Source organism: Anarhichas minor, unplaced genomic scaffold (genome assembly GCF_050575085.1).
Source record: "Anarhichas minor isolate MPS153535 unplaced genomic scaffold, ASM5057508v1 ptg000002l, whole genome shotgun sequence".
Lineage (NCBI taxonomy): Eukaryota > Metazoa > Chordata > Actinopteri > Perciformes > Anarhichadidae > Anarhichas > Anarhichas minor.
Window position 1 is genome coordinate 5,714,825 of NW_027466448.1, and position 26,157 is coordinate 5,740,981.

Below are 26,157 nucleotides of genomic sequence, written 5' to 3' on the forward strand. Positions count from 1 at the left end.
AACCAAAGTCTGGTAAGAGTTTTAATTTCCGTAATTGCGCAAACTGAACAATTAGACTACTTCAGTCTTGGAACAGTTTTGGAGAAAACTGCTCGTGCAGGGTTTCTATTTTCAATGAAGTAACAATGAAGACGTTGGGAAATCAACTGTGAGATGTATGTGACCAAGAGGCTGTTATAGTTTGACCCAGAAAGTGCACCAACCAAATATGGGTAATGTTGCCATATTTTAACCAGAAGGTATCATCTAATCCAAATAGTCCCACGTCTCACCAGTGTAGAGCTGCAGTAAGAGCCTGCTTTCATAATGTTCACACGAGAATATTTTCCTCTGCGTAATTTACAGTATCTTTATTTCCCTGTGTAACGTCATAACCGGCCAACTATATTTTCGTCTTCTTCCCAGACTTTTTTTTTTTTTTTTTCCTTTTTCTTTCTCATGTAGGCTAATATACAGGCCGGCGCTGCAATTTCGGAAGTCTGCCCTTCTTGTATATGGCGGACGAAATTTCCTCAAGAGGAACCCCAAGGCAAACCTGCGCGAGGCGGAGACGGAGAGCTCGCGCGGACCGAAGTGAACGTCGGCAAAAAAAAATATGATTCATCACGCCATTGCACTTTTTTTTAAAATGTAATGTAGCGTGTCGCGGAGGGGGCAAAAAAAAAAACACGCAGTGGTGGAAAAATTTTAACATTTGGAATTTCTCATAACTAATTCACAATTTTTTTTTTTTGCGGAAGCAGTTGTGCAGTCACCTCTGGTCGGGGAGGGAATATCTCTGGAGCGGGGAGCCTGTTTCGCATGAGCTGCATCGTGTTTTGGAGGTATGTCAAAACCCGCTGTGTTTTCTATTTTTTTCTGATTTAGAAATCCTAATTTTTTAGAAATTTGAATAGCGGATGTTTAGCTCTTAGTGCACGCTACTTATCAAACGAGACCTGGCAGTCTGCTCGCACTACTGTCAGCCTCTGAGCCAGGTGCAGGCTGCAAAGCCAATCCGAAATAGTCCTAATCTGTTGATGTTTTTTTTTTTTTTCCACTGAATTCTCCTAATGAAGTTTCCATGTAACTGCTGACTAGTCGTCTCGTGAGGCCAGGTTGTTCACCACCTTTAGTTAAAACCCTGTTCCGATGGAGCGCGAGGGGGGGAACCGGGCGATAGTGGCAACATGAAGGACGATGAGGGGAGGAACAATCTGAAACACAAAAACCTCCTGCAGCCATGTTTTAGTGAATTTTCCTTGCAAAATTTTGAGCAGAGCTTTCGGAGTTTCTTCTCTGAAACTCGCACAACACCGACCGCTACTTTTTGGTCGCGTATAACGGTTTTGGTGTTCATTCGGGAGACGGACACGGAGAAACTAAAAGTGTCGTCATGTCAAAATACATTTCGGAATTTTATTTTTAGGCAGAGATGATTTTTCTTTTAAAAATGTGTGCGTCATTGGCGCCACCTGGAGGCAGTCATTCTGAGAAATTACATTTTTCTTTTTTAATGAGACTAGTTTTTGAGACTTGTTTATCCAAATGAATGTTGGTTTGTGTGCATAGAGACACGTGTCTTTATGCTGTTTTTTTTAAATGAATAGACGTTGCTACGAGTTGCAATGAAAAGTATCTCGTGCTTTCATGCTAATTAATGCAAGATGACCTTTTTTACAATACTGCATTTAAAGCACAAGTTAATGCTGCTCTTTTGGCTTTTATTCATGATGCATATCCTGCACTTATTTTGCTACACCATTCATTCAAATGAGTTTGTCAGCCTGTGAGATAAAGATACATTTTAGTCTTAACATACACATTTACTGTCATTTCCCCAGTTTCTTATGCTTGTGTATGCGTGAATGTGTCTGTTTATATCATGCTGGGTTAACATATATATATAATATACAACTTGGCAAACGTGGAACAATTTGGACTTTTATTCCTAGAGATTGGAAATGTGTGAGCGGAAAATAACTACCCAAAGTGAAAGGAACAGCACTGGAAGATGAAGGAGCATGTCAGCAATTTGAGGGCAGGAAAAACAATCACAACCAGTGGCTCAACTGTTTATAATAATCCTGCAGACGCCAAACAGTTCCCCATCTTGCATGGCTTGCTTTTATTTTAATGTAGGTGGGGGGGGGGGGGAGACTGCGGAGGCCATTTTGCTCCTGGTACTTTTAATGCTGACCTTTTCAAATATGTATAAATATGAAAGAGCTGCTGGAAATTGTATGGCTGGTATGCAAAAATCTGGGTGTAAATTCTGACCTTTTTGCTTGGAAAGTCTTGCAGGAGTTTCTTTTTTTTTAAAGTACAGAAGTGAAGAGAGGCAACCAGTGTCACGGGTTTAATAAGGAAGGATCGCCCGGTGAGTGATGGGAATGTTTGTACAGAATAACCGAAGGGCCGAGTAATAAGTTACAACGCTCTCAGGAATACTGTTGCCAGTGAAAAAACACTTTTTGATATGCTTAATGGGAACTTTGCATTCTGGGAGTGTTCTCGTTTTTAAGTCGGGTAAAAGGAATGCTGGTCTGTCCGTACCTAAAAGAACAAAGGGTTCGATTCACTGAGGATATTTGGAGCAAATAGTTTGGATGGAGAGGTGAAACTCGTCCCTCCAGGCCCCGATAAGCACTAGATGGTGAGGGATCCGATCGCAGCCTACGGGTTCCACTTTTTGAAAACACGGTTGCTGCTCTTAATTGTCGTTAACTTAGTGCAGAGGTTTTGCACTGAGACAGTTTACGTCCTTGATGTCGTTGCCAGTAGTTTTTGTCGAGGCACAATTGCAGATTCCTGATTTGTGCTTAGATGTGTCTGAACAAACATCCTTTTTTTTTTTTTTTTTTTCAAACATAGCAAACACCTCGTGTTCAGTTTTCTTTCTCTTAGTGGCGTGTTGAAAATGTCAGAAAATGGCTTCACTTAAAATAGTCTCTAGGGAACGGCTTTTCGGGGGGGTTGGAGCTGCTGCATTAAAAAAAAAGAAAAAATCTGTGCATTCTTCACATATTTTCCTGCCTCTTCCTTTGTAAAAATTATTATTGGTTTCATGAATAATGCATAAGGACGTTCGATTGCTGCAGCACTGAAAATTAGGCCTGTTTACGTGCAGCGGTTGTGTACACACACACACACACACACACACACACACACACACACACACAAGCTTCTTTTTCTTTTTTTCCCCTTGACCGTTTTGTAAAGGTAGAGCAGAGCCTGAGTAGCTTTTCTGAAAATACAAATTTTCTGCAAAGCAAATCTCATTTCTTTGAGTGAAAAAGGGGGGGGGGGAGGAAGGGGTGAAACTCCCGTGGGTTTAATGAATCCATAAATCACAATAGTGCCAGGTTTGCTGCGTCTGCGTCAGTGTGCAGTGCAATTTTGATTTTCATCAAAAATTTAATCTGCCAGCCTACAAGGGTTTAGCAGCAGACCGGATGCCGCCCTGAATTTCTAATTTTAGGGCCCTGATCTTTCAGGATTTATTTTTGTATAATTCAAGTCTGCTTTTCAATATCTCTTGTTATTAAATTTTAATTCGTGGGCATTAACATATAGATTGAAAAGGTTTTTATGGGAGTTTTGAGTGTATGCTGATGGAATTTTACTCGACGACACAGTTTCTTTTTCCAGAGCAACTCGGGTGTGTGTTTTGTTTGTGTGTGTGTGTGTGTGTGTGTGTGTGTGTGTGTGAGAGTTGGAGGGTCGGGTGAAGGGGGGTTGGGGGGGGGGTTATCCATTTCTCTGCATTATTGCTTTTTGAAATCATTGATCATACACCACCTTGGAAGACATTTATTGCAGAAGACAGAAACATGTGCATTTGATTAAAGAAACAAGGAAAGCAATGCATTCAGTGTGAAAAAAAGGGTTTCGGTCAACCCTTGCTCCGAGTCGCTGACTGCTCTGGATAATATAAATATGCAGTGATTTGAAGTGACCCCCATCATCCCCATTTTAGCGGATTCCTATTTTTAATCCCTCCCAGAGTGAAAACATTTTCGTGAGCCTTAAACAAATTTGTACTTTTATATTTGGGACCTCTATCCTCAGCTACTTAGCATGCAGAGCACGGTTGCTTTTTGGCGTCGCAAGGTTCATTCCAAAGTACGAAAACGGCTCCAAAGTTAGAAGACACACACGAGTCTTTGCTTTAAGCAAGCACAGTGATTGATTTACTTCATTATTTTGCAGATACAGTACTGCCCAAATATAGGCCAATTATTTTAAGTACCTCGACTAAGCGCTGGATTCTGAACAGAGGTATGGCCCAGAGATGTTGTCTTTGTATGTCTTCTGTAACCCTCGATGTATTCAGTACACTGCTACCATACGTGGTTGTTAAAATGCATGCATTGTCATCTTAGAACACAGCTGGACCAAATTAAAAACCAGCTTAATAGATTGGCATAAATCACAATGCCTCCCACCCCTCCTTAAAACAGTTTCTATTCCAACGATAGCATCTAAAGATCCTTGATATGCAAATAGCATTTGATGATTTTCATTTAACTATATTTCCTTTTGTTTTAGTTGGTGAAGGTCTTATTTGTGAGGAACATCAAGCGGATGTGCATCTGGTTTAGATTTTCGTCCTGCATGGTGCTGTAGGTTACAGCATATCAGAGGCCTCAGCCTGTGAAAGAACAGAAGGCCGGAAATGTTGCATTTTGACTTTAATTAGAGGAAAGCATTTTCTTAAATTCAGAGTATGCATTTAACATGCTGCACGGGCAATGACTAAGGGGTCTAATTCAGACATGCGTGCATGCTTCTCTGCCATCGTTTCGTTTGGTTAAAGATGACAAAAGTCAGTTAATTTAGCCATTATTTCATTCTCGTTTACGGCGGCTAACGCCTGTCAGCTACGGAATAGGCTGCCAGTGTTTAGTGGGCACTGAGGACCATTTGTTAGCTTGTTTTATGAGCAGATTGTGCTAACAGAGACTTTGCTGTTCTGTTTCTAAACAAAAGCAGACCTGTCGTAGACGAGGACGACTCGGTTGCTGAAAGTAATGAGTAGCGATGGAAGAAGTACTCCGATCCTTTGCTTCAATACAACAAAGTACAAATACTTCCACTACAAGTCAAATTCCTGCATTCAAAATCCCACTAAAGTATTAGGTCCCCAACCTGCCAACCACTAGTATCATCTTTAACAATGTGTTTCACAAGCTTTAACACGTTTGTTATGTAAAATATTAGTCTGTAAGTGAACCATACAATATTTCTATACACAAACTAGTTGTTGAGTAAATCTACTTAACTCATCAATCGTCAAAGTTGAGAGTCGATGTTTTTGTGCAGTCGTCATTTGTTTTGGCTGGAAGTTAAGCTGACGGAAGGCCTTTACCCCATCATTCATAAAAGAACAATGATGACGCATTCCTGTTTGTATGCTTGGGGGATTAGACGTGTCATGGTGGAATCTACTCATACCTGGCTGACTGGCTGGTTTGCACGCTGCAGTTTTCAGTCAAGACTGTAAGTCTAGTAAAAATGAAAGAAGGGGCCTCACGAAGTTAAACTGTTCCAGTATACCTTCAGCAGAGTGAAGCTGGCTCAAGGCAGAGCCTAAACCACTGCCGTACTTCAGAAGTTTAATTTGGCAAACGAATGAATTCCCATAATCTATCTGCGTTCTGCAGTTACATCATGTCTTTCTTCACGAGTTGAGAACATGTTAAAGTTCAAGCTCTTTCACTCGCTTTATGTCTCTTCTGCATCATGTTTACTTTCATACTGTTTGGTAGTTAAACGGTGCTGCATGTCTGCGCTGAGTTTCATAGAATTAATTCGATATTTACTGAAAGTTACATGACGTTATGTTCATGATAGTGCGCACTGCAGCAAGCGGCATTTTCTCGAGATATATTTTCAGCTTTTGTTATGTGTTCTGTAATACAGTGCTGCAATGCTATTAGTACAGTTTGCACATCAATCCACCAGAAACAAAACATTTATGAACACTTGTCTGTCCACTAAACCTAAATCTAAGATCTAAAATATATGAATAAGAAGAGTTACCTCAGAGTTCACCCAGACCGTTCAGTCCTAAAGCTGGAAGATGGAGAGCTGACCATTCACTTTATGATGCCACTTGGATGTAAAATTTGGCACTGCTGCGTGGACAATAAACGGGCCACTAACTTTGCTGACCCAAAATATTTCTGCCTGCATTTGAAATGTACCTTTTTCATTTAGTGGGACAACATTTATGGCAGCACAAGTGTCACAATGTCGAGGAGTTTCTCTGATCTCTAGCTTTGGATAAAAACACATCCATGAATACTGCCCAAACTGTTCTGGTGCACAAGAGTAACACATGGACTCTTTAAACTGGTGGTGTATGTATATCTGCTGCTCCGGTATGGAGACCCAGATTATAAAATATTGAATAAATAAATTATGAATAACTAATCATATGTGATTGGCTGTTGCCTTGGTCCGTAAATAGGCTATATATATATATATATATATATATAAATATATAAATATATGAATATATGTGTGACCTTTATGTTTGCATACAATAAAGCTTGCATATAATCAGGGCAAACAATTATTGTCATTATGGAACGCCCTGCTGGTTATTTTCTCCATGAATCATTTGGTCAATAAAACACCAAAGTGATGTCATCAAATAAAAAAAATTCCAAAATGCATTTATTTGCTTGAAGAATTATTTAAATTATGAATTGATAAGCAAACTATTTGCTGATTGTCTGTCTGTCTGTCTGTCGATTGACTGTTGGATGAATCCGCTCGACGCTTCGCTTTGCCATGACATGAATCACGGCGTTTGTGATCCAAAACCGGGAGGTCAACAATTTAGTTAATTGCAAGATACAGCAGTTGACTGAATGCTCGTGTAATATGCTCTGGATTTTTATGACTCAAGGCAAAAGACAATTTCACATGAAGTCGTGTTCAAGCTTGTCCCTTTTTATAAAGGTTCTACAAGGTGTTAGGAAATCAGAAAATACGCACCACTTGCACAACCTTCCATGTCGCACATACTTTAGGATTGAGCTGAGATTACTTTTTATTTTTCTACAGATTGAAGGTAAGAAATTCAAACTGAAAACCTTAAATGTTTTGTGTCGACATTATGCGGATCCTGGGCGTGTTTGCTGATGCTTCTCGGCCGTGTGTCGTATCCAAAGAAAGGTGTATGAGGGGTGATGGAAAGGCTTGTTGTTGCTGTATCGGTGTGCTATTTTTAGAAGGCCAATTTCCCCTCTTTCCATAATATCAGCCATCATGGCATAACTCTGCTTTGCTTGGTTGCATTTTGAGCTCTCTTTTCTCTCGACAGGGCCTTTTATAGCCTTGTCCTGAAGTGGCGAGTTGTGTAATTTGGATACTTTTGAAATTGGAGCATTTTGGGTGCCACAAAGTTGTGAAATTCATGCCTTCAAAGGGCACTTAGGAACAGTTAAGCCACTGTTCTAACAAGACAATCGAGTCTGTTTATTCTGTGCTCAAAATAACACTGTCACGGATAAATTGCAGGTGGTGGCTCTTGTGCATTTTTGAGCTCACACATCTCGTGACTGTATTTACAAAAACAGGCGTGGTTATCTCAGAGGTTTTCAATAGTTGTCGGATGTGCTGCGCAGCTTGCTCTTATCTAGGTACCTGGGTAGATACAAAGCTGGTATCTAGACAACCTGTTTGGTTTCATAACAACACATCTGTCTCACCCGTCAGTGCTGATGTTGTGCTGGAAGTCCCGCCCGAATCAGGAACGTATATTGTTACAGCACAGTAAAGGGAAGTCTTTGTCTGTCTCTCTTGTTGTTTCCCCTTCTAAAGAAGCACAGGCCCAGAGGAGGTGGAGTCATGAGTGCACAAGAGGCCCCCAATCCTGGGAAGGAGCAGGCGGATGGTGCGAGTGCGGCCACAGATGGTCCCTCACCAGCCCCAAAGACCAAGAGCACAACTCCACCAATTGTCACAATAAAGAAAGAGCCTGGGACCCCGGAGACGATTAACGGGAAAGTGGGTGATGCCAACCCCGCTGAGATCTGTGTTGTCATTGGAGGAAATGATGGAGGAGCAAGTGGAGGTGGATCCCGTAGATCTCAGACCGAGGGTATGTTTGCCCTTGGTACTCCTCCTCCAACGAAGAGCACAGACTCATGCATAGGTGTGTGAATATACATATGGATGTATACATGCGTTTCCTGACTGCACTCTTGTCTGGTGTCTCTTGACCCTGACTTTGCTTCCTGACTGACAAAACAACACAAACAGACTGCGTAGCATTTTAAAAATTACATTTATAATAAATTCATAGCGGCAGCAGCTTTTCAGAAGCAAGGTCTCTGTTACTCAGGATAATCCACAGACTTCCCTGTGTGCAGTTTTTATTGGAAGTACTTTCTACAGAATAAATGGCCCCTACAGTAAGTTGCTGTGGTTGAATATGTAAAATGGAATCTCCCAATCCTGTGAGCGTTCATTCATTTTGTATTTAATATTATATTTCCATCTGAAAGACCGATATTTCAGTGTTTGGGGGAGTTAAACCAATCCTATCTGCCTGGTTAGAATCTGTACCATCGGGGTAAATGACAAAATGTTTTTTTTTGTTTTCTTATTTGGGTGAGCTATTCTTTTTTTTTAAGGAGGTTTTCCGTGCTTTGCCCATATTTGAGTCTGCTAGGCATTTGCACTACATGCACTTTCAGTTGCCAGTTTATAAGGTACACTTACTTAGAACATTGTGGGTATACTCGGAGTACTAATTGGCAGATATATATATATATATTTTTTTTTTCACAGTAGTTATGTTGGGGATTAAGAACATGAGAGAGAAACTGTGATCTCACATTTGAAACAAACACTGAAATGTGTGTTCTCCTGATGATACTGTCGCTTTGTTTTTCTGACACCTTTTTGGATTCTCATGCAGGTTCCTATGTATGTGGGGTATGCGGGAAGAAGTACAAGTATTATAACTGCTTTCAGACACACGTCAGGGCACACAGAGGTAAGACACTGCGTTATTTCTACACATGTTATTGTCTTTATGAAAGAGCCAAATGATAAGTGACCGCTCGCTGCGTTTTCCCTCTCTCGACAGTATGGTCCAAAAATCACTCACTTCCTCTAAACGAGTCAGGCACGTCCTGTTTAGGCTAGGGATCGGTTCATTTATTTCATCTTTTCGGCCTTTTTGAATTGTTGAATGTGAGATAGCAATTTTAGCACATCCATCTTTTCACATATTTCTGTAAGACTGACTACTCCCCATCCTGTTTCTACCCTCTATAGAGTCGGATAACATGGTTGCAGATGGTCTACCCCAGACACCCAACAGTGAGTACACCTTTTCACACTCATCCAGTGAACACACTCAAGTTAATAACGCATGCCAGCACAAGCTGTTTATTTCATACCTGGCTCATTTAACAGACATGATGTTGTTTTAACTAGATACCTTTGAAGATGTTCATAAAGCTGACTAAAAACAATCCACAACAACTTATATCTGCTACCGTTTGTCTCTCTGTGACTTTAGCAGGCTAAAAGCCATAATATGTCCCCCCCCCCCATTGTCCCCCTCCCTCTCTCCCATCAGTCTTGTCTCCTCACTGTAGCCGCCTTCCCATAGGTGACATCCTAATACCAGGTACCTATAAGGCAACATCCAACGTTACCTCAACATTTCTCTCATGTTTTGGATACAATGTTCTGATTATCACAATGATACTTTGTCTGACAAAATCAGTTCCTCTAATTTAAGTGAAGTAAACCCGACACTGCATATGAAATGTAACGCCGGCCTGCACGTTTGGGGATGTTGCTCTTTTAATTGCATTGTGTATACATCAGCTTCCAGGGCCTGTGTTTATCAGACATCTTAAAAATCACTCCCAGGAATCACAGTGAAAGTTTGATTAGGACTAAAAATACTCCTACCTCAGAGTAGTACTTGAGACTTATTTATAAAGCTTCCTACACTCACTCTGCGCAATCATTATGTGAATATGCACATCGCTTAAAGGCAGCACTATCGGTATGGCGGGGGGAAAAGAAAGAGCAATCATCTTGATGCAGACTGAACAACTGACTTTTTTTTTTTAGCTCTATGAGGAACACAAACACGGTGCAACCAAAAGGTCTGTGACGGCGTTAAGAAGTAGGCCAGAGAAGCTGCGTGGCCAAGAAACAAAACAATCTGATAGATTAAATTCTTCAGAGAATGGAGCGTGCTGTAAAGAATCTTTGGTTGACGCCACATATTTAGACTTTATACTTGAAAATGACTGGCGCGCCAATTTAGAAGAGCATTTTTAAATAGAAGTTGCTTCTATGAGCAATGCACGACTGTGGCAACAAGTACAGATCAAACAAGGGGCTAAGTGTAAATCAGTTCTTATAGATAACTGAATATATTCTCCATGTTAATGACCAAAATATGTAAACCGCTCAGGTTTAGGGCAGGCAGCACAGTTCTGATACGGCATTACTGTAACCTTGACTTTAAGCCTGCTTAACACAGGACTTGTTCTTAATGATTGGTTCCTATAGCGCCTTACTCTGCATTTTAAAAAACCGACGGAGGAAAATCCAGGCCGACTGATAGTCAGCCTGGATTTTTCCAGTTTGTTTGCCTTGTAAAGTATCCCTCTGTTGAAGGAGTGTGGGCACAGGATCATGTTGAAAAGCGGGAAACAACACAGGCGGTAGTGTTGTGGAGTTCTTGGAGTTGAAGAGAGTATTTTGGGAGCTCAGCTTGAACAAACTTTCTGTAGTTCTGACCAAGTGGGCGTTTGGATGAAAAACAGCCCTGCATTTAAAAAAACAGGGATTGGTGGGGTATTGCATCAGATAACAGTGATCCAGAGAGTCTAGTTTGACTCATGAATCATGAATCTATTAAAATAACGAGACACCAAAACAGTGATCAGAAGATTACAATACAAGATTTTACAAGTCGTAAGGGAAAGTAGTCTGTTTGCTTCAGAGTGGGCTTGTCTCCACCTGTCCTTGGTTCCTTTAGTGTTTTTAGTGTGTCTGTGTTTAAGCCAGTGTTAACCAATTATCTATGTTGTTACCGTGTTATCGATTTAATCAGAATGTGTCCTCACTCATGCTTTGGAGCAATTACGATATTTGAGCTTTAATTAAATTGACAAACGCCAGGAACCCACTAATTTGTGAAAAACAGTTTTAATCACACCAATTTATATTTATAGAATATGCATCGTATTGGAGCCTTGAGGTGTTATGAATGCAATTACAGTTTGGCACCCCAATAATCACCTTTTTGTAGCTGTATTTCCTTGTTGCCAATTCAGGGGAAATTAAATGAATCCGGTTGTCTTAAATCAACTTCTCTGCCCCCCCCCCCCCCCCCCCTTGTATCACATGTCCAGGACAGACATTTACTATGTTTCCAAAATATTCAAAATGCAGTTTTTAAAGCATAACCTGTAAAATGTTCCGACTTAAAAAGGATCCTTCCAGAGTAGAATAAACCTAATATGTCACACTATTTAAACGCACCTTTTGTAATACCTCAGGCATTCAGCTGAGAATGCAGCTGAATGATTTAACAACTGAGAGAACGTTTAGAAGTTGTCGCTCTTGTGCTAAATGATAAAACATCCGTCACGAGGGCGTGTAACGTGAGGGGGAAACATCAGTCAGGAATATTATAATGGAGAGAAGACTAAACATGAACCAACTGGAGAAAGGATTTTGTCTTACAGTTGCTTTGTGTCACGCTGTTTATGTAGCAGATTGGCCTCAGGCAGGATTTCACTGTGGCGCACTTCAGGTATTTCTTAATTGTCAACAGCCACCTGGCTGCACAATGCTTCCCACTGCAACAAGATTAGCATTAGCGGAGCAAGTACTCTGCGTCCCTTATGTCCCTTCACCCTCTTAGCCCTCTACCGAATTTTAGGGAAAAATGGCTATGAAATTTGATTTATTTATTTTTTTAATTGAAATTGCAGCCTTGAATGAATTTACATTGAAATTTGTTTTGCATACATGTATATTTTTTAATTTGTTTCTATGGAGCTTTGTCAGAAATAGTCAAATCATTATTACTTTTCTGATCACTTTCTCGGGGATTCATCTGCCCATTTATCTTGTTTATCTAATCTCACCGAGCCTCCCTCTGTTTCTCTGTCCCGATGCAATCAAAGCTTTTTCTATGTATTTTAATCCCATTTGTTTGTTGATTAATTTCTCTGATGCGGAATGACTTAACACAGAACTCTGGCCCTCTTTCTATGCTACGATGAAATACTTTTCTGCAAATTAAATGTGAAAAGCTGTTGCAACACCTTGGGAAACTGCTTTTCTAAACATGCTAAATTGCCGTGTTTTTGGGGTCCAGTTGGTTAAAGTTTATGCACAGTACCAACAATGGCTCCTTAAGTGTGTCATGTGTTACTCTCTCCGATCTCTCCTGCTCTCTGTATTGCAAACGATGCACCAAACCAAAGTCTTGCTGTTTTATTATTAGGTTATTACTTACCCAGTTTGCAGTTTTGGATTCAGTCATCCACAAAATAACCATTGCCATCGTAAACAATGCTGTTCTCTCTCTATCTCTTCATCTGCAGATAGCTTCCGTTACTCCTGTGACATCTGTGGCAAGAAGTATAAATACTACAGCTGCTTCCAGGAGCACCGTGACCTGCATGCAGTTGATGGTAACCAAGAGTTTTTGGACAATTTGCATGACAATTTATTTTTTGTTTGAAACTCACAGAGTTGGAAAGCCATTTATAAGTGAAGTTCCCATTTCACACTGTCCCCATGCAGCAGAGTCTCGACTTCCTGCAGCAGCAACAAAAGCTGAGGAGCTTAGTAAAGAGGAGATCGGAAAAATGTTGAAACAAAAAGAAACAAATCTAATCCCACGATTTCAGAAATTAGTGAATATTGACAAAATGTAATATTATTCCCTTCTTACAAGAACTTAACTACTCCACGTAAAGTCGTTGGTAAGAATGTACAAAGGGTATAAATATGTAAGTAAACGGATATACTTGCCGCTCTAAAACTCACTGCCCATTTCATCCTCGCCTCCCTTCCCCCGTCCCTCTCAGATCCATATGAACAGGTAGTGTTACCTGTGGACGGCCTTAAAGAGGAGGAGCCAGTTGAACCCTACCAGAAAATTGGACCAAGTAAGACTGTTTGATGCACTTTTTTTTTTTTTTTCGAACTATTCGGTACATCCCTACGTATTTGCCTCGTTGGCATTCAAATCCTAAGCAGATTTTTAGGTGCATCCGTCATCCGTTTTGATTTGACAGGTTGAAGTCCAGTTTGTAATGACCAACCTTAAGTCATGGTGATGATCCATGTTACAAAAAAATAACATTAAGCATATGAGCTAACTCCACACTGGAAAGGTTTCAGAACATGAGTCCAAAAGTCCTCCTTGGCAGGGGAAAAAGCACTCGCCCACCTCCGCAGAGACAGCGGGTTCAACCGACAGCGGCGGGTGTCCCTTCAAACACAATTGGCAGTGTTCGCAGGTGGGAAGCCTGCACTTGTCCCTGCACTAATGACTCCTACTGAATGGTGGGGGATTGCGTGAACCTCCACGCACTATGCAGGGAGACCCCTGTGTTTTTTTTGTTCTCTAATATTGAGGTATTGCTAAATGTATATTTTCAGTCTGGGGGGGGACAGTCAAAATCCCCAACTCCTCCGTCTTCTCAACTCTTATTAGGACCTCTTGTTTTCTGCTTCTCTCTAGTGAAATAAGACGTGATTAACAAAATGATTCTCTCCCTTTTTTTTTAATTTTAATTTTTTATTTTTTTTATTGCACACAATTAATCCGACCAACTGGACCTTAATTGACATGATGCAGGTTTTACCACTAACATGGATTTTGATGAAAACAAAGTGTTTGATTGTGAGTTCTCTTGTCCTGCAGAAACGGGAAGCTATGTGTGTGAGTTCTGTGGGAAGCAGTACAAGTATTTTAACCCGTACCAGGAGCATGTTGCTCTTCACGCGCCAATGGGTGAGCTTGTTAATTAAGTTACTGCTGAAAGCCATGGTTTGTAGGATGTGAACGTTTTTCTTTGTACAAATATAACCTCCGTGCCAACTTCTAGAATTTTGTTGTCAAATGTTTACAACGTTAGCCTTGCATCTTTGTTAAGAAAATGAGTATTGCCTGATTGGATGTCACCAATTTAAGTTGCAGCATTGAGCTACAATTGACTCTGAGAATCTATCTTGACGTAGGCTCCTTTGATTTGAAGACATCACGGGTACAGGAATGCGGCAGCATGGATATGAGTAAATTTGGCCACAGCCAAACTGGTAAGATAAAAAGTAAGCATCTTTGTTTTATCCTCCATTTTTTCAGTTGTTGTGCCTTGCAATTTGATAAGCTCATCATCATGTCCCATACTATGCATCATAGTAATATATACAATATCATATTTACAGATCATCTACATTAAATTTGTCATTGGTGACAACCTCGTGAACTTGGTCAGAACCCAAACACCCATTGCCTGTACTGTTGAATAATCAGTCTTTTTTTATAATGTGCAGTGTTGTTGGACCGCAGAAGGTGCAGCCTGTCGGTTTACTGTGATTCTTTGCATAGCTGGGTTCGAGGACCGGGGCCGTCGCAATAATATCACACTCCTGCTAAGAGGGTGTGTTAGGAATTCATAAGAGCATGCTCCACTATGGCTGAAGTATGACACACCGAGCCAGTGGAAAAAGGATTGAAGAGAACCCTAAAAAGATTAGTTGTACTGTGAGGTTCTGGGTCACCTTCCCCACTGTATTTGAGGAAACCCTGCTGGAAACTAGCTAACTCTAACCTCTAGTGAAGTGTTAATTACATACGCTAAGTGGTACGTTTATATATTGTCTTTTATGTCTTTTTTTTTTATTGTCTCAAGCACCCAAACACATTGAAATGAAATGTTTTTGTTCATAACAAAGTTAAATCAAATGGTCTGTTTATTAAACTTTTTTTAGCCCATTGTCAACATTGCAACAGTAAATCTTTTTTCCAGCCGTCATAAATCATAGATTCTTCTCTCACTGTACTGTATTTGGTGGTGCCCCCCCTCCGTCTTTCTGCCATGTCGCGCTCCACCATAACTATTTAAAGCATGGCACACACTCGCATCTCATAAGTGGGTCACAAAGATGGAATGAAGAGGAGGAATTAAAACCATATTTAAATGTAATATGAACATTTGGATCCTTTTTGTCAAGGCAGTTAGCGTGATGGATTTGCATGCCACGAACTGAAACTGCGATTAATACACATGTCACTGACTTCGCTCCGACTTAACTGTGTGGGGTTTTGCGGCTCGAATTAAGAATATTATCCACCTTATTGAGCGCGGTCATGTCACTCAGTGTTTCTCCTGTGCTTTCACTTACAGACAGTCCATTCAGGCGGAAACTGGAAAGTGCAATTCAGTCTAGTCTGGTTGACACAAACAGTTCGCAGAATTCGAGCGGTGAGCACTGAGTCACTTATTTGATTTGGATGTGAGTGTATTTAAGCGGAAATTTATCATTTCTGCTCGAATGGTGAAAAGCATTTTTCAGTTCTGCTGCAAAGCAAGTTATACATTGGCTTGCATTGAAGTTGGTTCTATACAATTTACATCGTCACGAGTCACTGATCAACATTTCTGTGAGGTTTGGTACCAAATCTTTAAAAAAATATATTAATTGCTCTTTGATTGCAAATCATTCTTGCCATTTAAGAGGATACCGTTAAACACTGAAGGCACTGACTGAATAAACGAGGGAAAAGGGTGATCGAGAATGTCTCTCTCTGTCTGTGGTTTGAACTCCTTCCCTTTCCTCTCGTCCACAGGAACTCCGAGCCCTCTGGTGGCCAGCACCTTCTCTACAACCCAGAGTAAGTCGACCGCACCTTCCTGCTCAAAACAGACAATGTGCATGCGGCCTCCTTCTCATTTCACCTTTTTTTTTCTGGTATGCTTCAATTTTTGTTGAATCTGTCATTGTTTGGTGCAAATAGTTTCTCTATAATCCATTGTGAATAAACAGATTTTCTGCTTTTAGCCTCACTATCGGTAGGGCATGTCTGAACATAAATGTTAACATTAGCAACGTGTCGTCTGCATTGCGTTCAGAAATAGCCTTGAAGTGACTAGCAACGTAGCATCGGCTGACTACACTGTTTTCTTTTGGTGGTCAAAGATTGTTGGAACATTTTTTAAATGTTTTATTTAAACATTTATTTGTTTATTATGTTTTCTTGTTGTTTGTGTTGCCTTTTATTAGATAGGACAGATGAGGGGAGAGAGATGACATGGAACAAAGCCTTTTCAAAACAGGGACATTGTGACTACATGGCCAGCGCCTTAAACCCCACTAGGATGCCACAACATACAAATTTTAAACATAGCTGCATTTTTTTTTATTATACTTGCAAATGAACACAAAAACTGCATCACAATTTTTTGGTCAATTTTTCTGAAATGCACAAAAGCAGCACCATGTTGGTGGAACTGACCTCCAGCGTATATAACAGGGATATTAGAGGCTAGCAGATGGACAGTGTATTTATTTTCTCCTCCATCAAAGAGTCAACGCTCTTCTGGGCCTTGTGATTTTTTAGAACCCTACACTTGTGGTGCCTGTGGCATCCAGTTCCAGTTCTACAACAACCTGCTGGAGCACATGCAGTCCCACGCTGGTGAGTCCACTATTACAAGTGCATGTTCAGCTGGACAGGGAAACGAATACAAAATGTGAACACGCCCTCAAGTGGCTGCAGTGCATGTGAAAGGCAGTGTCATCACACGCACGATCCATAATTGTTTATTGAGGTACACAACATATAAAAGTTCCAAAGAATACACAGTTGTAATCCGGGTTGTTGCAGATCTGGTTCTGAGGCTGCTGGATACATTTTTTTAAGTGCGTTATACATGTAACCATGTACACAGTTCATCATCCTCCGATTCTTTTTTTAAAATTAGAAATCTTTTAGTCTATAAAATGTCAGAAATTGAAGACCAATTCCAATCTCAAGCAACCAGCGGTGAGCTTCAGGGGGGGGGGGGGGACTGGATTGTTTGTTTCACATGCTAATGAATCTTCACGCAACAAACAATAATACTCCAGAAAATCAAGATTCAATGATCCCGGGCTAACATGCTGCACAATACATGTTTAGTGTTATAAACGATTCATTGTTTGAATTTATAACAAATAAATCAAACGCATACAGAAAGTTCACGACAACAAGCGCAAACAAACGATCACAATCCAAATCATTGCCGCCGCCACACAAAGTAAATACTCAGCTCAGCCTTTTTTTATTAGCTCAGCCATATTTGAGAAGCTGTTACCACCAAATGTTAGGTATTTCTACTTGATAAATGACTAAATGGCCGTTTATTTACCCTCTTATGCATGAGTCATGTTGAAGACATACCCTGCAAGATTTGTGGCTGATATTTATGTGTGAATTGACAGGAAAATAAACAGGAAACAAATCAGTCTAAATTGTTAATCTAGTTTTGAAGGCACAATTTGTTAATGACAGACTTAGGGAGGCCAAGTAATGTATTTTTGTCATTTTTCTTTTGCTGACAATTCTTTTGTTTGTTTAATTTTGTGTCATAATTTTCTTTACATTTTTTTTCTCCACCGTAAACGCTTAATATACACTTCATTAAAACCACGCAATGTTGTCGCCTCTGCCTGATGTTCCACGTTTGTATCTCCTCAGCGGACAATGAGAACCACACAAAAGGGGACTCTCCCAAAACCTCCTCAGCCTCCGGTCCCCAAGAGCCGCTGTGGAGGAGCTCTCCGGCTCAGGCCCATTCCTCAGTTAAACTACAAATACAGCCTCAAAGCCTCCCCCAGAGAAACCACACCGTCAGCCGTAAGTTCTGCAATCAACCTAATTCATTTCACACTGTGAGAGTTGCTGTAAGAACGGGGCTATGAACATGTTTGTATCCCCCTTGACTCTATGTACACTGTTTGGTTGGGAAATTGTTCAAATGGAATTATTATGGAGCCTCTGGTGGGATACCATATAACTGCAACAGCGCTGGTTTGATTCTTGCTGAGGAGCCATACCCCCCCCCCCCCCCCTTTTCTGTTGCACTAGAGACGTTGCAAAATCTTTCTCGTGTGAATGAACTTCCAGTCATGCCATGTATAGCCTATGCGTTTTAAAGTGAAGTTATATCCCATGTCATTTTGTATGATTCTGTATTTCCTTTTCCCTTCTAAGATACTGTGCATTTTCTGCCAATGTATCTAATTTAGAAAACATAAACACTAATTATCTTTCTTATGTTTTCCATCCACCTGCTGTCCGTGCTGGCAGAGAATAATGGACTGCCTGAGAAGGAACGTCAGCAGGTGGCTGAGCGCCTCTTACGGGTAATGTGTTCCGATCTGAGCATGCTAAACGTGCTCAACAGCAAGGACTTCCTCAAATTGGCACAGACCTTAGTGGATACGGGTGCTCGTCACGGTGCCTACTCCACCCGTGATGCGTTTGGCAACATGAGTGCCTTGGCACTGCGTCAGCTGCCCCGAATGTACAACCAAGTCAAAGTCAAAGTCACGTGTGCCCTCGGCTCCAATGCTTCACTTGGCATCGCGATCACATGCCACTCCCAGACATCGGGCCCCGACGCTTGCTACGTTCTCACAGCCTACCAGGTGGAGGGGTCGAGGCTGAAGCGCTACGTGCTCGGTGTGAGGGAGGCTGAGCTGAGGGAAGGGCCCGAGCAGATTCACCACTGGGTGCAGAATGTGCTGTCCGAGTTTGTGATGTCCGACATTCGCACCGTGTACGTCTCCGAGCCCAAAGTGTTGGCAGCGGGATTCGCGGGATCGCCACTCGGCGGCGGCCGGAGCAGGATATGCTTGCGATGCGCCGGGTGTTCACTCGGCGCCGTTGTCCAGGCTGTTCTTGGGAAGCGCAGCCTCCAGGCTCGAGGTCTTCATGAGCTGGCCGAGCTTCTCTCAACGTGCCGGGATATTGCCGCCTCCACCACGCTGTCCCTTCGCGAGGAACATTGCTCCAAAACATCCACAAGCACAACGGAGGAAGGTGCACAGGGCGGCCCTGCACAAAGCCCCACCCCTCCCTGCTGGGAGCGTGCGGCTGAAGCTCTCCTGCAGGTCCACGCCCACTTTGAACAGATTTGCGAGGCTTACGGACGCAGTAAGACCACAGCTCCGCTCCTCCAAGGTCTCAACAAGCATCTGCTGGGTACGCTGTCTTGTCTGCTGGCACCTCTGCGTTTGGCAGCTCTGGAGCTGAGCAGCCAGAGGAGGCCAACCTTACAGCAGGTGCTGCCCGTGTACCTTCGCTTGGAGAAGTTTTTCACGTCCAAAGCTGGAGAGGCTGGAACCGGCCCGGCTAGCAAACTCTGCCACTACTTCCTAGAAGCACTTAAGGAACATTTCAAGGTACTGAACTGGTGTTGCTTACATAAAGTTTCTTGAAAATAGCGTTTAGGGATAAGATAAGGTATTACTGAAATCTACCAATGCTGGTGAGATTTGATTGAACTTTGCTTGAATAAAAACCAAAATGAGTTTTCTATTTGAACAAGATTTGACAGATGTGACCAGACATTTGATGCCAACCAACCAAGTATTGATAAATACCCAGTGCTAGTAAAGATAACCTTGATGTATGACGCATGCATATGAGTGATTGGTTTGTTAGGAAGGAACTCGCAGTCATTGTAATGTTCGTCTGTCTCTAGGTCGAACGAGCCCACCAGGTGGCCATGATCCTCGACCCACAGCTCAAACTGTGTTCAGTGCCGGCCTACCAGCATGAAGACATAATCTCCCGCGCATGCGAAATGGCTGCTGAAACCAGGGATGGAGGTATGACCGGTGGTGGAGGAGGTTCAGGCGGTGAAGAGCGGGACACCGATGGCCCACCGACCCCGAAAATAAGCCGCATAGAGGGAGGGGGAAACAATGGCGGCACCTCAAGGGGGTCTTGCACAGTGTCTGGTAATGATGAGAGTCAGAGCCAAGTTAGACAAGAGATTTTTCAATACCTGGCTGAGCCTCTTCTCCAAGGCACACCTGACCTCTTCCAGTACTGGAGCTCAGCAGTGAATGAGAAGTTCCCCAGGCTTTCTCGCCTGGCAATGTGGCTCCTTGCTGTGCCTGCTGTGGGCATACGCAGTGAGTGTGTGACTGTCTGCGAGCAGAGCCTGGCTATGAAGAGGAGGCAGCAGGTAACCTCCGAGGAGATGAACAAACTCATTTTCCTTCGCTCCAACATGGGCTAGGAGAGACACTCGACCAACCAAACCTTCACCTCCAACCAATGACTGAAGACTATTATTTATATACTGTAGGCTTAGACCAACTGTAAACTTAAATGTGTTAAATACTTCTCATGACAGATATTTACCAGAAACTCGCATTGTATAGGTTGCAAACACTCATAAAACAATACGACTTATTGCATATTTTGTATGGAGAAAGGACTGTTGTCAAGTACTGTGGACAAATTGTAGGGGTGGAACGGTAGCTCTCAAAAGATTGTTTGGTACACGGCCCTCGGTTTGGCTCGCACATGTAAGCAGGATCCCTCTTATGATTAGAATTACTTCAGCCTGATGACGTAACTGCTAATAGGCTATAATGCTGTTGTTCTCACTGGATGACATCATTTTCAGGTAAAAATCTGCTTTCGCTGCTTGGAACTACTGTCACAGACCTCTGAAAATCCATAAGTAGTATCGGGATGAATCTGAATAGTCGACTGTTCAACAGTTCAATCTCAAGAAGCCTGATTGGACTGCATATGTTCCTAAATAACAGAGCTTAGCACTATCAGAGAGCTAGATCTATTTTGAATTTCATGAACATTCTCCAAAATCAGCTCGGGGGAGACGCGTAGAAACGGGTGTTGGCGGCGTTATAACAAGTGTTTGCGTTTTGCGTCTCTTGAGACCGTCTCTTGGCTTCCCTGTCGTCTCCTTTCTGTCTGTCGTTTGCTACGATTTGAAAAATGAAATTGGGACGGAAAGTTCTATTTACAACCACGAAAATCAAACGGGATAAGAAACCATGTCTCTCTATCGATCTCCACTCCATGTCAGTACAACAGACAGCGCCGCAACTACACACACACACACAAGTACACACATGTACACACCCTACATAACGACGCTGTCCATTGTTCTGAAACAACAGCTGAGGGATAGGAACGTGTATCTCGGCCAGTGATGTTGTTTTTAGTATTTTTCTATGTAAAGCTGAAACGGAGGAATCAATAAGCAAGAACAAACAAAAGACATGATTTGACGATCAGCCGAATATAGGCATCTCTTGGCCAATCGGATACAATAATGTAAATTCTTCGGGACACTCCTAAAGTACTGTAACATGTAGAGTGTTTGGACAAACGATTCAAAAGGTGAATCTCTACTGCCATTGCACCTCTGACATCTGATTTACTATCACGAATCGACACATTCAGCCATGTGAGACGGTCGGGTCTCTAAGAGCTACATCATCGCAGCTGATTGGACGGTTGCTTAATAAGCGGCCGAGCATTTTAGCTGTGGATCATTTGCATGCACTGCACTGCATGCATTTTTTTTTCATTCAAAAGGGTAAAACACAGCTGATAAAACATTAATATGACGCTTTTTGTTTATGTTACGAATTGTAGAGAAAAGTCATCAAATGGTTAAATTAAATCAGAGGTCTTATGCTGCTGAATATGCAGGTCAAACAGCTAGATGCACTATTTAATTTATTACCATTGATCATTCTAATATATACATTGTCTTCCCTATGTGAGCCACACATTCATCATAGTTCATCTACTAGACATGACTGTTCTCATGACAGTTAACAGTTCATTATTAATGGTCATATTTTGTTTTGTGTGAAATCAACGGGATCTTCTCAGGAATGAGTGCACCCAAGCAGGCACCCGCCACTTTTTCCTCACTATACCGAAAACACACCGAACCTGTAACCTCAATGCCGAGGAATGTACTGAACCGTGGCTTTTGTGAAACGTTCCACCCCGAATACAGTTCGTGCCATTTGCAACAAATAAACAAAAAAAAGAAATGGATCACTGAGGGTTTATTTTTATTTTTTTTCAGGCTAAAGCAAATTCTGCCAGTACTAATGAAATCAAGCTGTTTTATTTTTTTATGGATTCTAGTATACATCTGCATTAGCCAATACCTCCTGAAATGACTTGGATGAATGGAAATGATACTGTAAATGCGTTTGTTGCCTTTAATACTAATTTGTCAAGTACTAGTTTGTCATCTGTGTTTTTGGGCCTTAAGTCTCTTTCATGCGTTCACCTTGAACCCTACAGTCAGAACCAACATCATGCCTTTGTATTGCTGTTCAATGGCCTTCTTTCCACCATCTTTTCTAAAGTTGTTTTTTTCACTCCGGTAGACTCGAAGGGGAACCTCTGGCTGATGGTGTGAAACAGTGCCCTCTAGTGGACGAGTGGGGGACTTAAAAAAAAAACCAAAAAAAAAACAACTGGTATTTGACAAGTGTTACAAAGTTTTAAGTCATCTCTTGGTTTACAAAGTAGGCCAGGACTTATTTCAACAATAACACACCCAAGCACAAGCATCCACTGTATAAAGCTATAGGTAGTAGATCAGGTCTTCATTGGGCTCACATCAGAGCAGGAAGACGTATCAATGTTGTGTGCATTATCACACTGATAGACACCTCCCCTCATAGACGGGTCACTGTTAGTGATCCACATTTATTTATCACCCAGGTTGGAATTGTGACGTGTGCTTTTTTTATTTTGAGGTTGAGCGTGGGGGGCAGTGTTGTTAAACACGACTGCGCCTTTTTAGTTTGTAAGGACACAGGAAGTATAATGTAGATAAGTCAGTACACTGCACATGGAAATGTGAGTAAATAGTTTGAAGTGTAAAACCAAGAACGGACAGTTTTTATTTATGATAAACATTTTATTCTAAATGCTTTTATGGTTAAATATGCTTCAGTTATGTCTGTCAATCTAAGATGAATGGCTCTGCATTGCAAACTGTGTCAGGTTGTTTTTAATAGACCGTCGCCCTCATTACCTCCGTCTCCAGCTTTGATTTAGTGTTTTCATAAATGCTTTTTATCTCCTGAAAGAGTGACTGCACGCCGGGCTGAAAAAGCACTGTTTTGCTGCCCTCTCTCTGGTTGAAAGCTTACCGCCTGTTTCACCAATCCGTGCCGGATGGAAGTGGTCAGAAACACCTGTAACCACACCCAGCGGTGATGTCACGGGGTAGCTTGAGTACACCTGTACATCACTGCAGCCAGGTGAGAAGTTAAACCACTGAAGGGGGCAGCAAAGGCAGCATGTTCAGGGGGTCTTAGGGTTGCTCTGTAATGGTTTCTGAAACTGTCTTTTTTTTTTTCTTTTTTTTTTTTGCATTGAGGTTATTATTCTGTTCACATTTTAACACGGTGTATCTGTTTTCCCTCCGTGTGATAGTCTATATCTATAATACTGTTCTACAACTGATTTATGTCACACATTTATATTTTGGTAAAAAGAAAAAAAAGGATTGGGGGCGAGTTATATTTAAAATCTTTATTTTTTAAGAACCAATCCAATGTTTTGCCTCAGTACTCGGAAGGTAATGTTGTGATTTTAAGATTGGAAAATCAGATGTTCATACAAAATTTAGCTTTGGTCTAAGATCTAGTCAAAACGCTGTACATCAGTATTAGCAGTGATCCTCAATTGAACTGACGAAGGGATTTTTCTTACAGGTTTTTAAATAAGTATTTTAAATATGATATGCTCTGGGACAAAATGCCATTGTTGACGTAATGATGTCAACATAATTTTACTTAGAAATAGCATTCTTTTTTTGTTGATTAAATGAGAATTATATCTAAGATATGCATGCTTTTAATATGATTACTGGTATATAAAGTTACAGCCGCCGTGGTTCACTTCCATCTGAGGTGAAACGCTGGCTCATGAGTAGACGTCACCTTTAGGACACTCATCAAACAGCCAGAGGAGCAACCGGGACTGACTTTTAACCTTTGGTGGTGGGGAGCAGAGCGATGCTGAGGATACGTTGGTGTTAATGGGTTGACATCATCCATTTTTCAGAGGATGAATTATGTAAATACAAGAGAACTGCTGTTTTATGCCACAAGGGGGAGCCTTCATTTCAGAGCTACAGTAGGGAACACCAATAACATTATACCTCTATTTTCTACAGTAGCATTTCAAAAGGTTTTTGATATAATAGAAAACTCAACTTAAGATACTGTTATTAGACAATTTAAATCCGCTGTAAGTTTTATTTTGTTTCAGGATTTTAACTTATTCAGATTAACAATTGTAAAATATGGTATAAGAATGCAAACATGGAGACCTTTTCTGTTTTAACTATGGATCATACTCTGTATTATCAATTCAGGTTAAGAAATTAGTGTTGCTTTCACCCTATTTTACAGGCATTTCTTCCTTTTATACTCTGCTAAAATGCAAAAAAAATGGGTTGAGTCTCTTCATTTTGTGTGTTTTTAATGCACTTTGGCAGCAGATTCCTGTGTAGCTTCAGATCTGAGTTGTCTTTATTAGTAAGCCTAATTTATACTTTTGTAGCAACACTATTTTTATATAATGGCGAAGAAAAGGGTTCAGTGTCTTTTTCTTTTGTTCCTGTGTCATATGTGGCAGCGCTGTTCAGTGTTTCTTGAATACATTACCCACTGTAGTATGTGATGTGTGAATAAACTCCAAATCTGTGTCAACAGCACCGGTGTTTAAGCGCTTAAATGTATGGCAGCTGTCTGTGTGTGTGTGTGTGTGTTGAGAGAGGAAAGATGATGGAGGACCTGTAGTACTTAATGAAGCATTTTGATCGCTTAGAGTCCAGTTTTATTCAAGCGGAAGTGTGTATTCAAGGGTTAGATAAAGGTTGAAATTGAAAAAGCTTTTTACTCCCTTTCCCTCGCATTTCAGATGGAAACAAAAAAAAAAAGTTTCTTTTTCAGTCGAGGCATGAAGTAAAATGTTTAGAACGCCTGCTCCTGTGTTTATGTAAAGGAGGAAAGAGGCCTTATATAAGGGCAGAGCGATTGAAGACTCGCAGATGGGGGGGAGTGAATATACAGAGGCAGCTTAGAGGTGCGTGCAAGGGTTCCCCAGGGCCCACGGATAAGGCAAAAGAGTGAGGGAGTGAGACAGGAAGAGAGAGAGAGAGAGCGAGCAAGTGTTCGGCACAGCCTGCTGTCTTTCTTCCTCCTTTCGCACCCGGGTCAGTCAGCCCCCCCCCCCCCCCCCCCCCCAAGGGGCAGCAGTCTGCTGCCATGCAGAAACACCCGCACTCTTGTCTCCTCCGCTGCTCCCGACACAAGGGGGCTGCCTACCAAAGCCTAATTTGCAGCACATGCGTCCCAAGTTTGCCTCCCCCACTCTTCCTCCACTCCCCCACCAACCCCCTCACTCACACACACACACACACACACACACACACACACACACACACACACACACACACACACAATACGACCTCCTCCCTTCCTCCAGTTTGTTTTTTTGATTACAGCACCAAGTGTTTACCCTCATTTTCAGTCATTTAGAAAAGCTAAAATGTGGGGAAAACAACCCGCCCATTGGACAATTACTTCCGTTTTGTTCTGGGGTTAAGGAAAAGTTGCAGATCGGCTCTTTCCAAAGGAAAGTAAGCGGGAGTGTTTGGGGCTGTTTTGCAATCGGCATACATCCACACAAGCCACACACGCGGAAAATGTTGTTTTCTTTTGCAGGATGCCGTTGTTCAAGTTCTAAAATGACGAGTTGAAGCTTTGACTGCGTTGGGATGAGTGCAGCAGCAGCTGAATATTAAAGGGTTTCCCTCTGTGTACCTGTATGTCAACACTAGGTGGCAGTCTCTGGCTTTTTATGAACCACAGAGTGGACCCGTTGAAAGCATCATCAGTATGTTATAATGCAATCCAGTATAGCAACACTGCAAACTAAGGCCTCAAAAGTTAATGTTGATTTGAGGACAATAATCAAACATTAGGTGATTTTTATTGGCTTTACATTTCTCGGGTATAGTTTTTGATAATTGGAAACACTGACGGACTGTTGAGCTCCAGGTGACCCAGGTTTGGATA

At 41.6% G+C, this 26,157-nt stretch overlaps 1 protein-coding gene across 8 annotated transcripts; it reads left to right on the forward strand.

Moving 5' to 3' along the window:
- The first annotated feature begins 316 nt into the window (after window positions 1-316).
- Window positions 317-24,788, forward strand: znf618 (zinc finger protein 618). Of its 8 annotated transcripts, none has more exons than XM_076086783.1 (16): window positions 318-630; window positions 744-824; window positions 7,819-8,149; window positions 8,918-8,995; window positions 9,280-9,324; window positions 9,587-9,637; window positions 12,591-12,680; window positions 13,080-13,160; window positions 13,922-14,011; window positions 14,239-14,328; window positions 15,408-15,485; window positions 15,851-15,895; window positions 16,622-16,699; window positions 17,741-17,899; window positions 18,353-19,449; window positions 19,752-24,788. In XM_076086783.1, the coding sequence occupies exons 3-16, from the start codon at window positions 7,843-7,845 to the stop codon at window positions 20,292-20,294; spliced, it is 2,832 nt and encodes a 943-aa protein (XP_075942898.1). In that variant the 5' UTR covers window positions 318-630; window positions 744-824; window positions 7,819-7,842; the 3' UTR covers window positions 20,295-24,788. The 8 variants fall into 8 exon arrangements, with proteins under 8 accessions (XP_075942932.1, XP_075942898.1, XP_075942893.1 ...); XM_076086777.1 differs by having other exon boundaries at window positions 319-630; window positions 7,816-8,149; XM_076086778.1 differs by having other exon boundaries at window positions 318-2,359; window positions 7,816-8,149.
- Window positions 24,789-26,157: the final 1,369 nt, after the last annotated feature.

Bases quoted from the DNA above. Each gene is read 5' to 3' on its own strand.
- znf618 (XM_076086778.1), top strand. From the start codon at position 7,843: ATGAGTGCACAAGAGGCCCCCAATCCTGGGAAGGAGCAGGCGGATGGT. The intron at 9,325-9,586 runs GTGAGTACACCT...CTCTCCCATCAG, and splicing joins TCTACCCCAGACACCCAACA to TCTTGTCTCCTCACTGTAGC. The intron at 19,450-19,751 runs GTACTGAACTGG...GTCTGTCTCTAG, and splicing joins CACTTAAGGAACATTTCAAG to GTCGAACGAGCCCACCAGGT.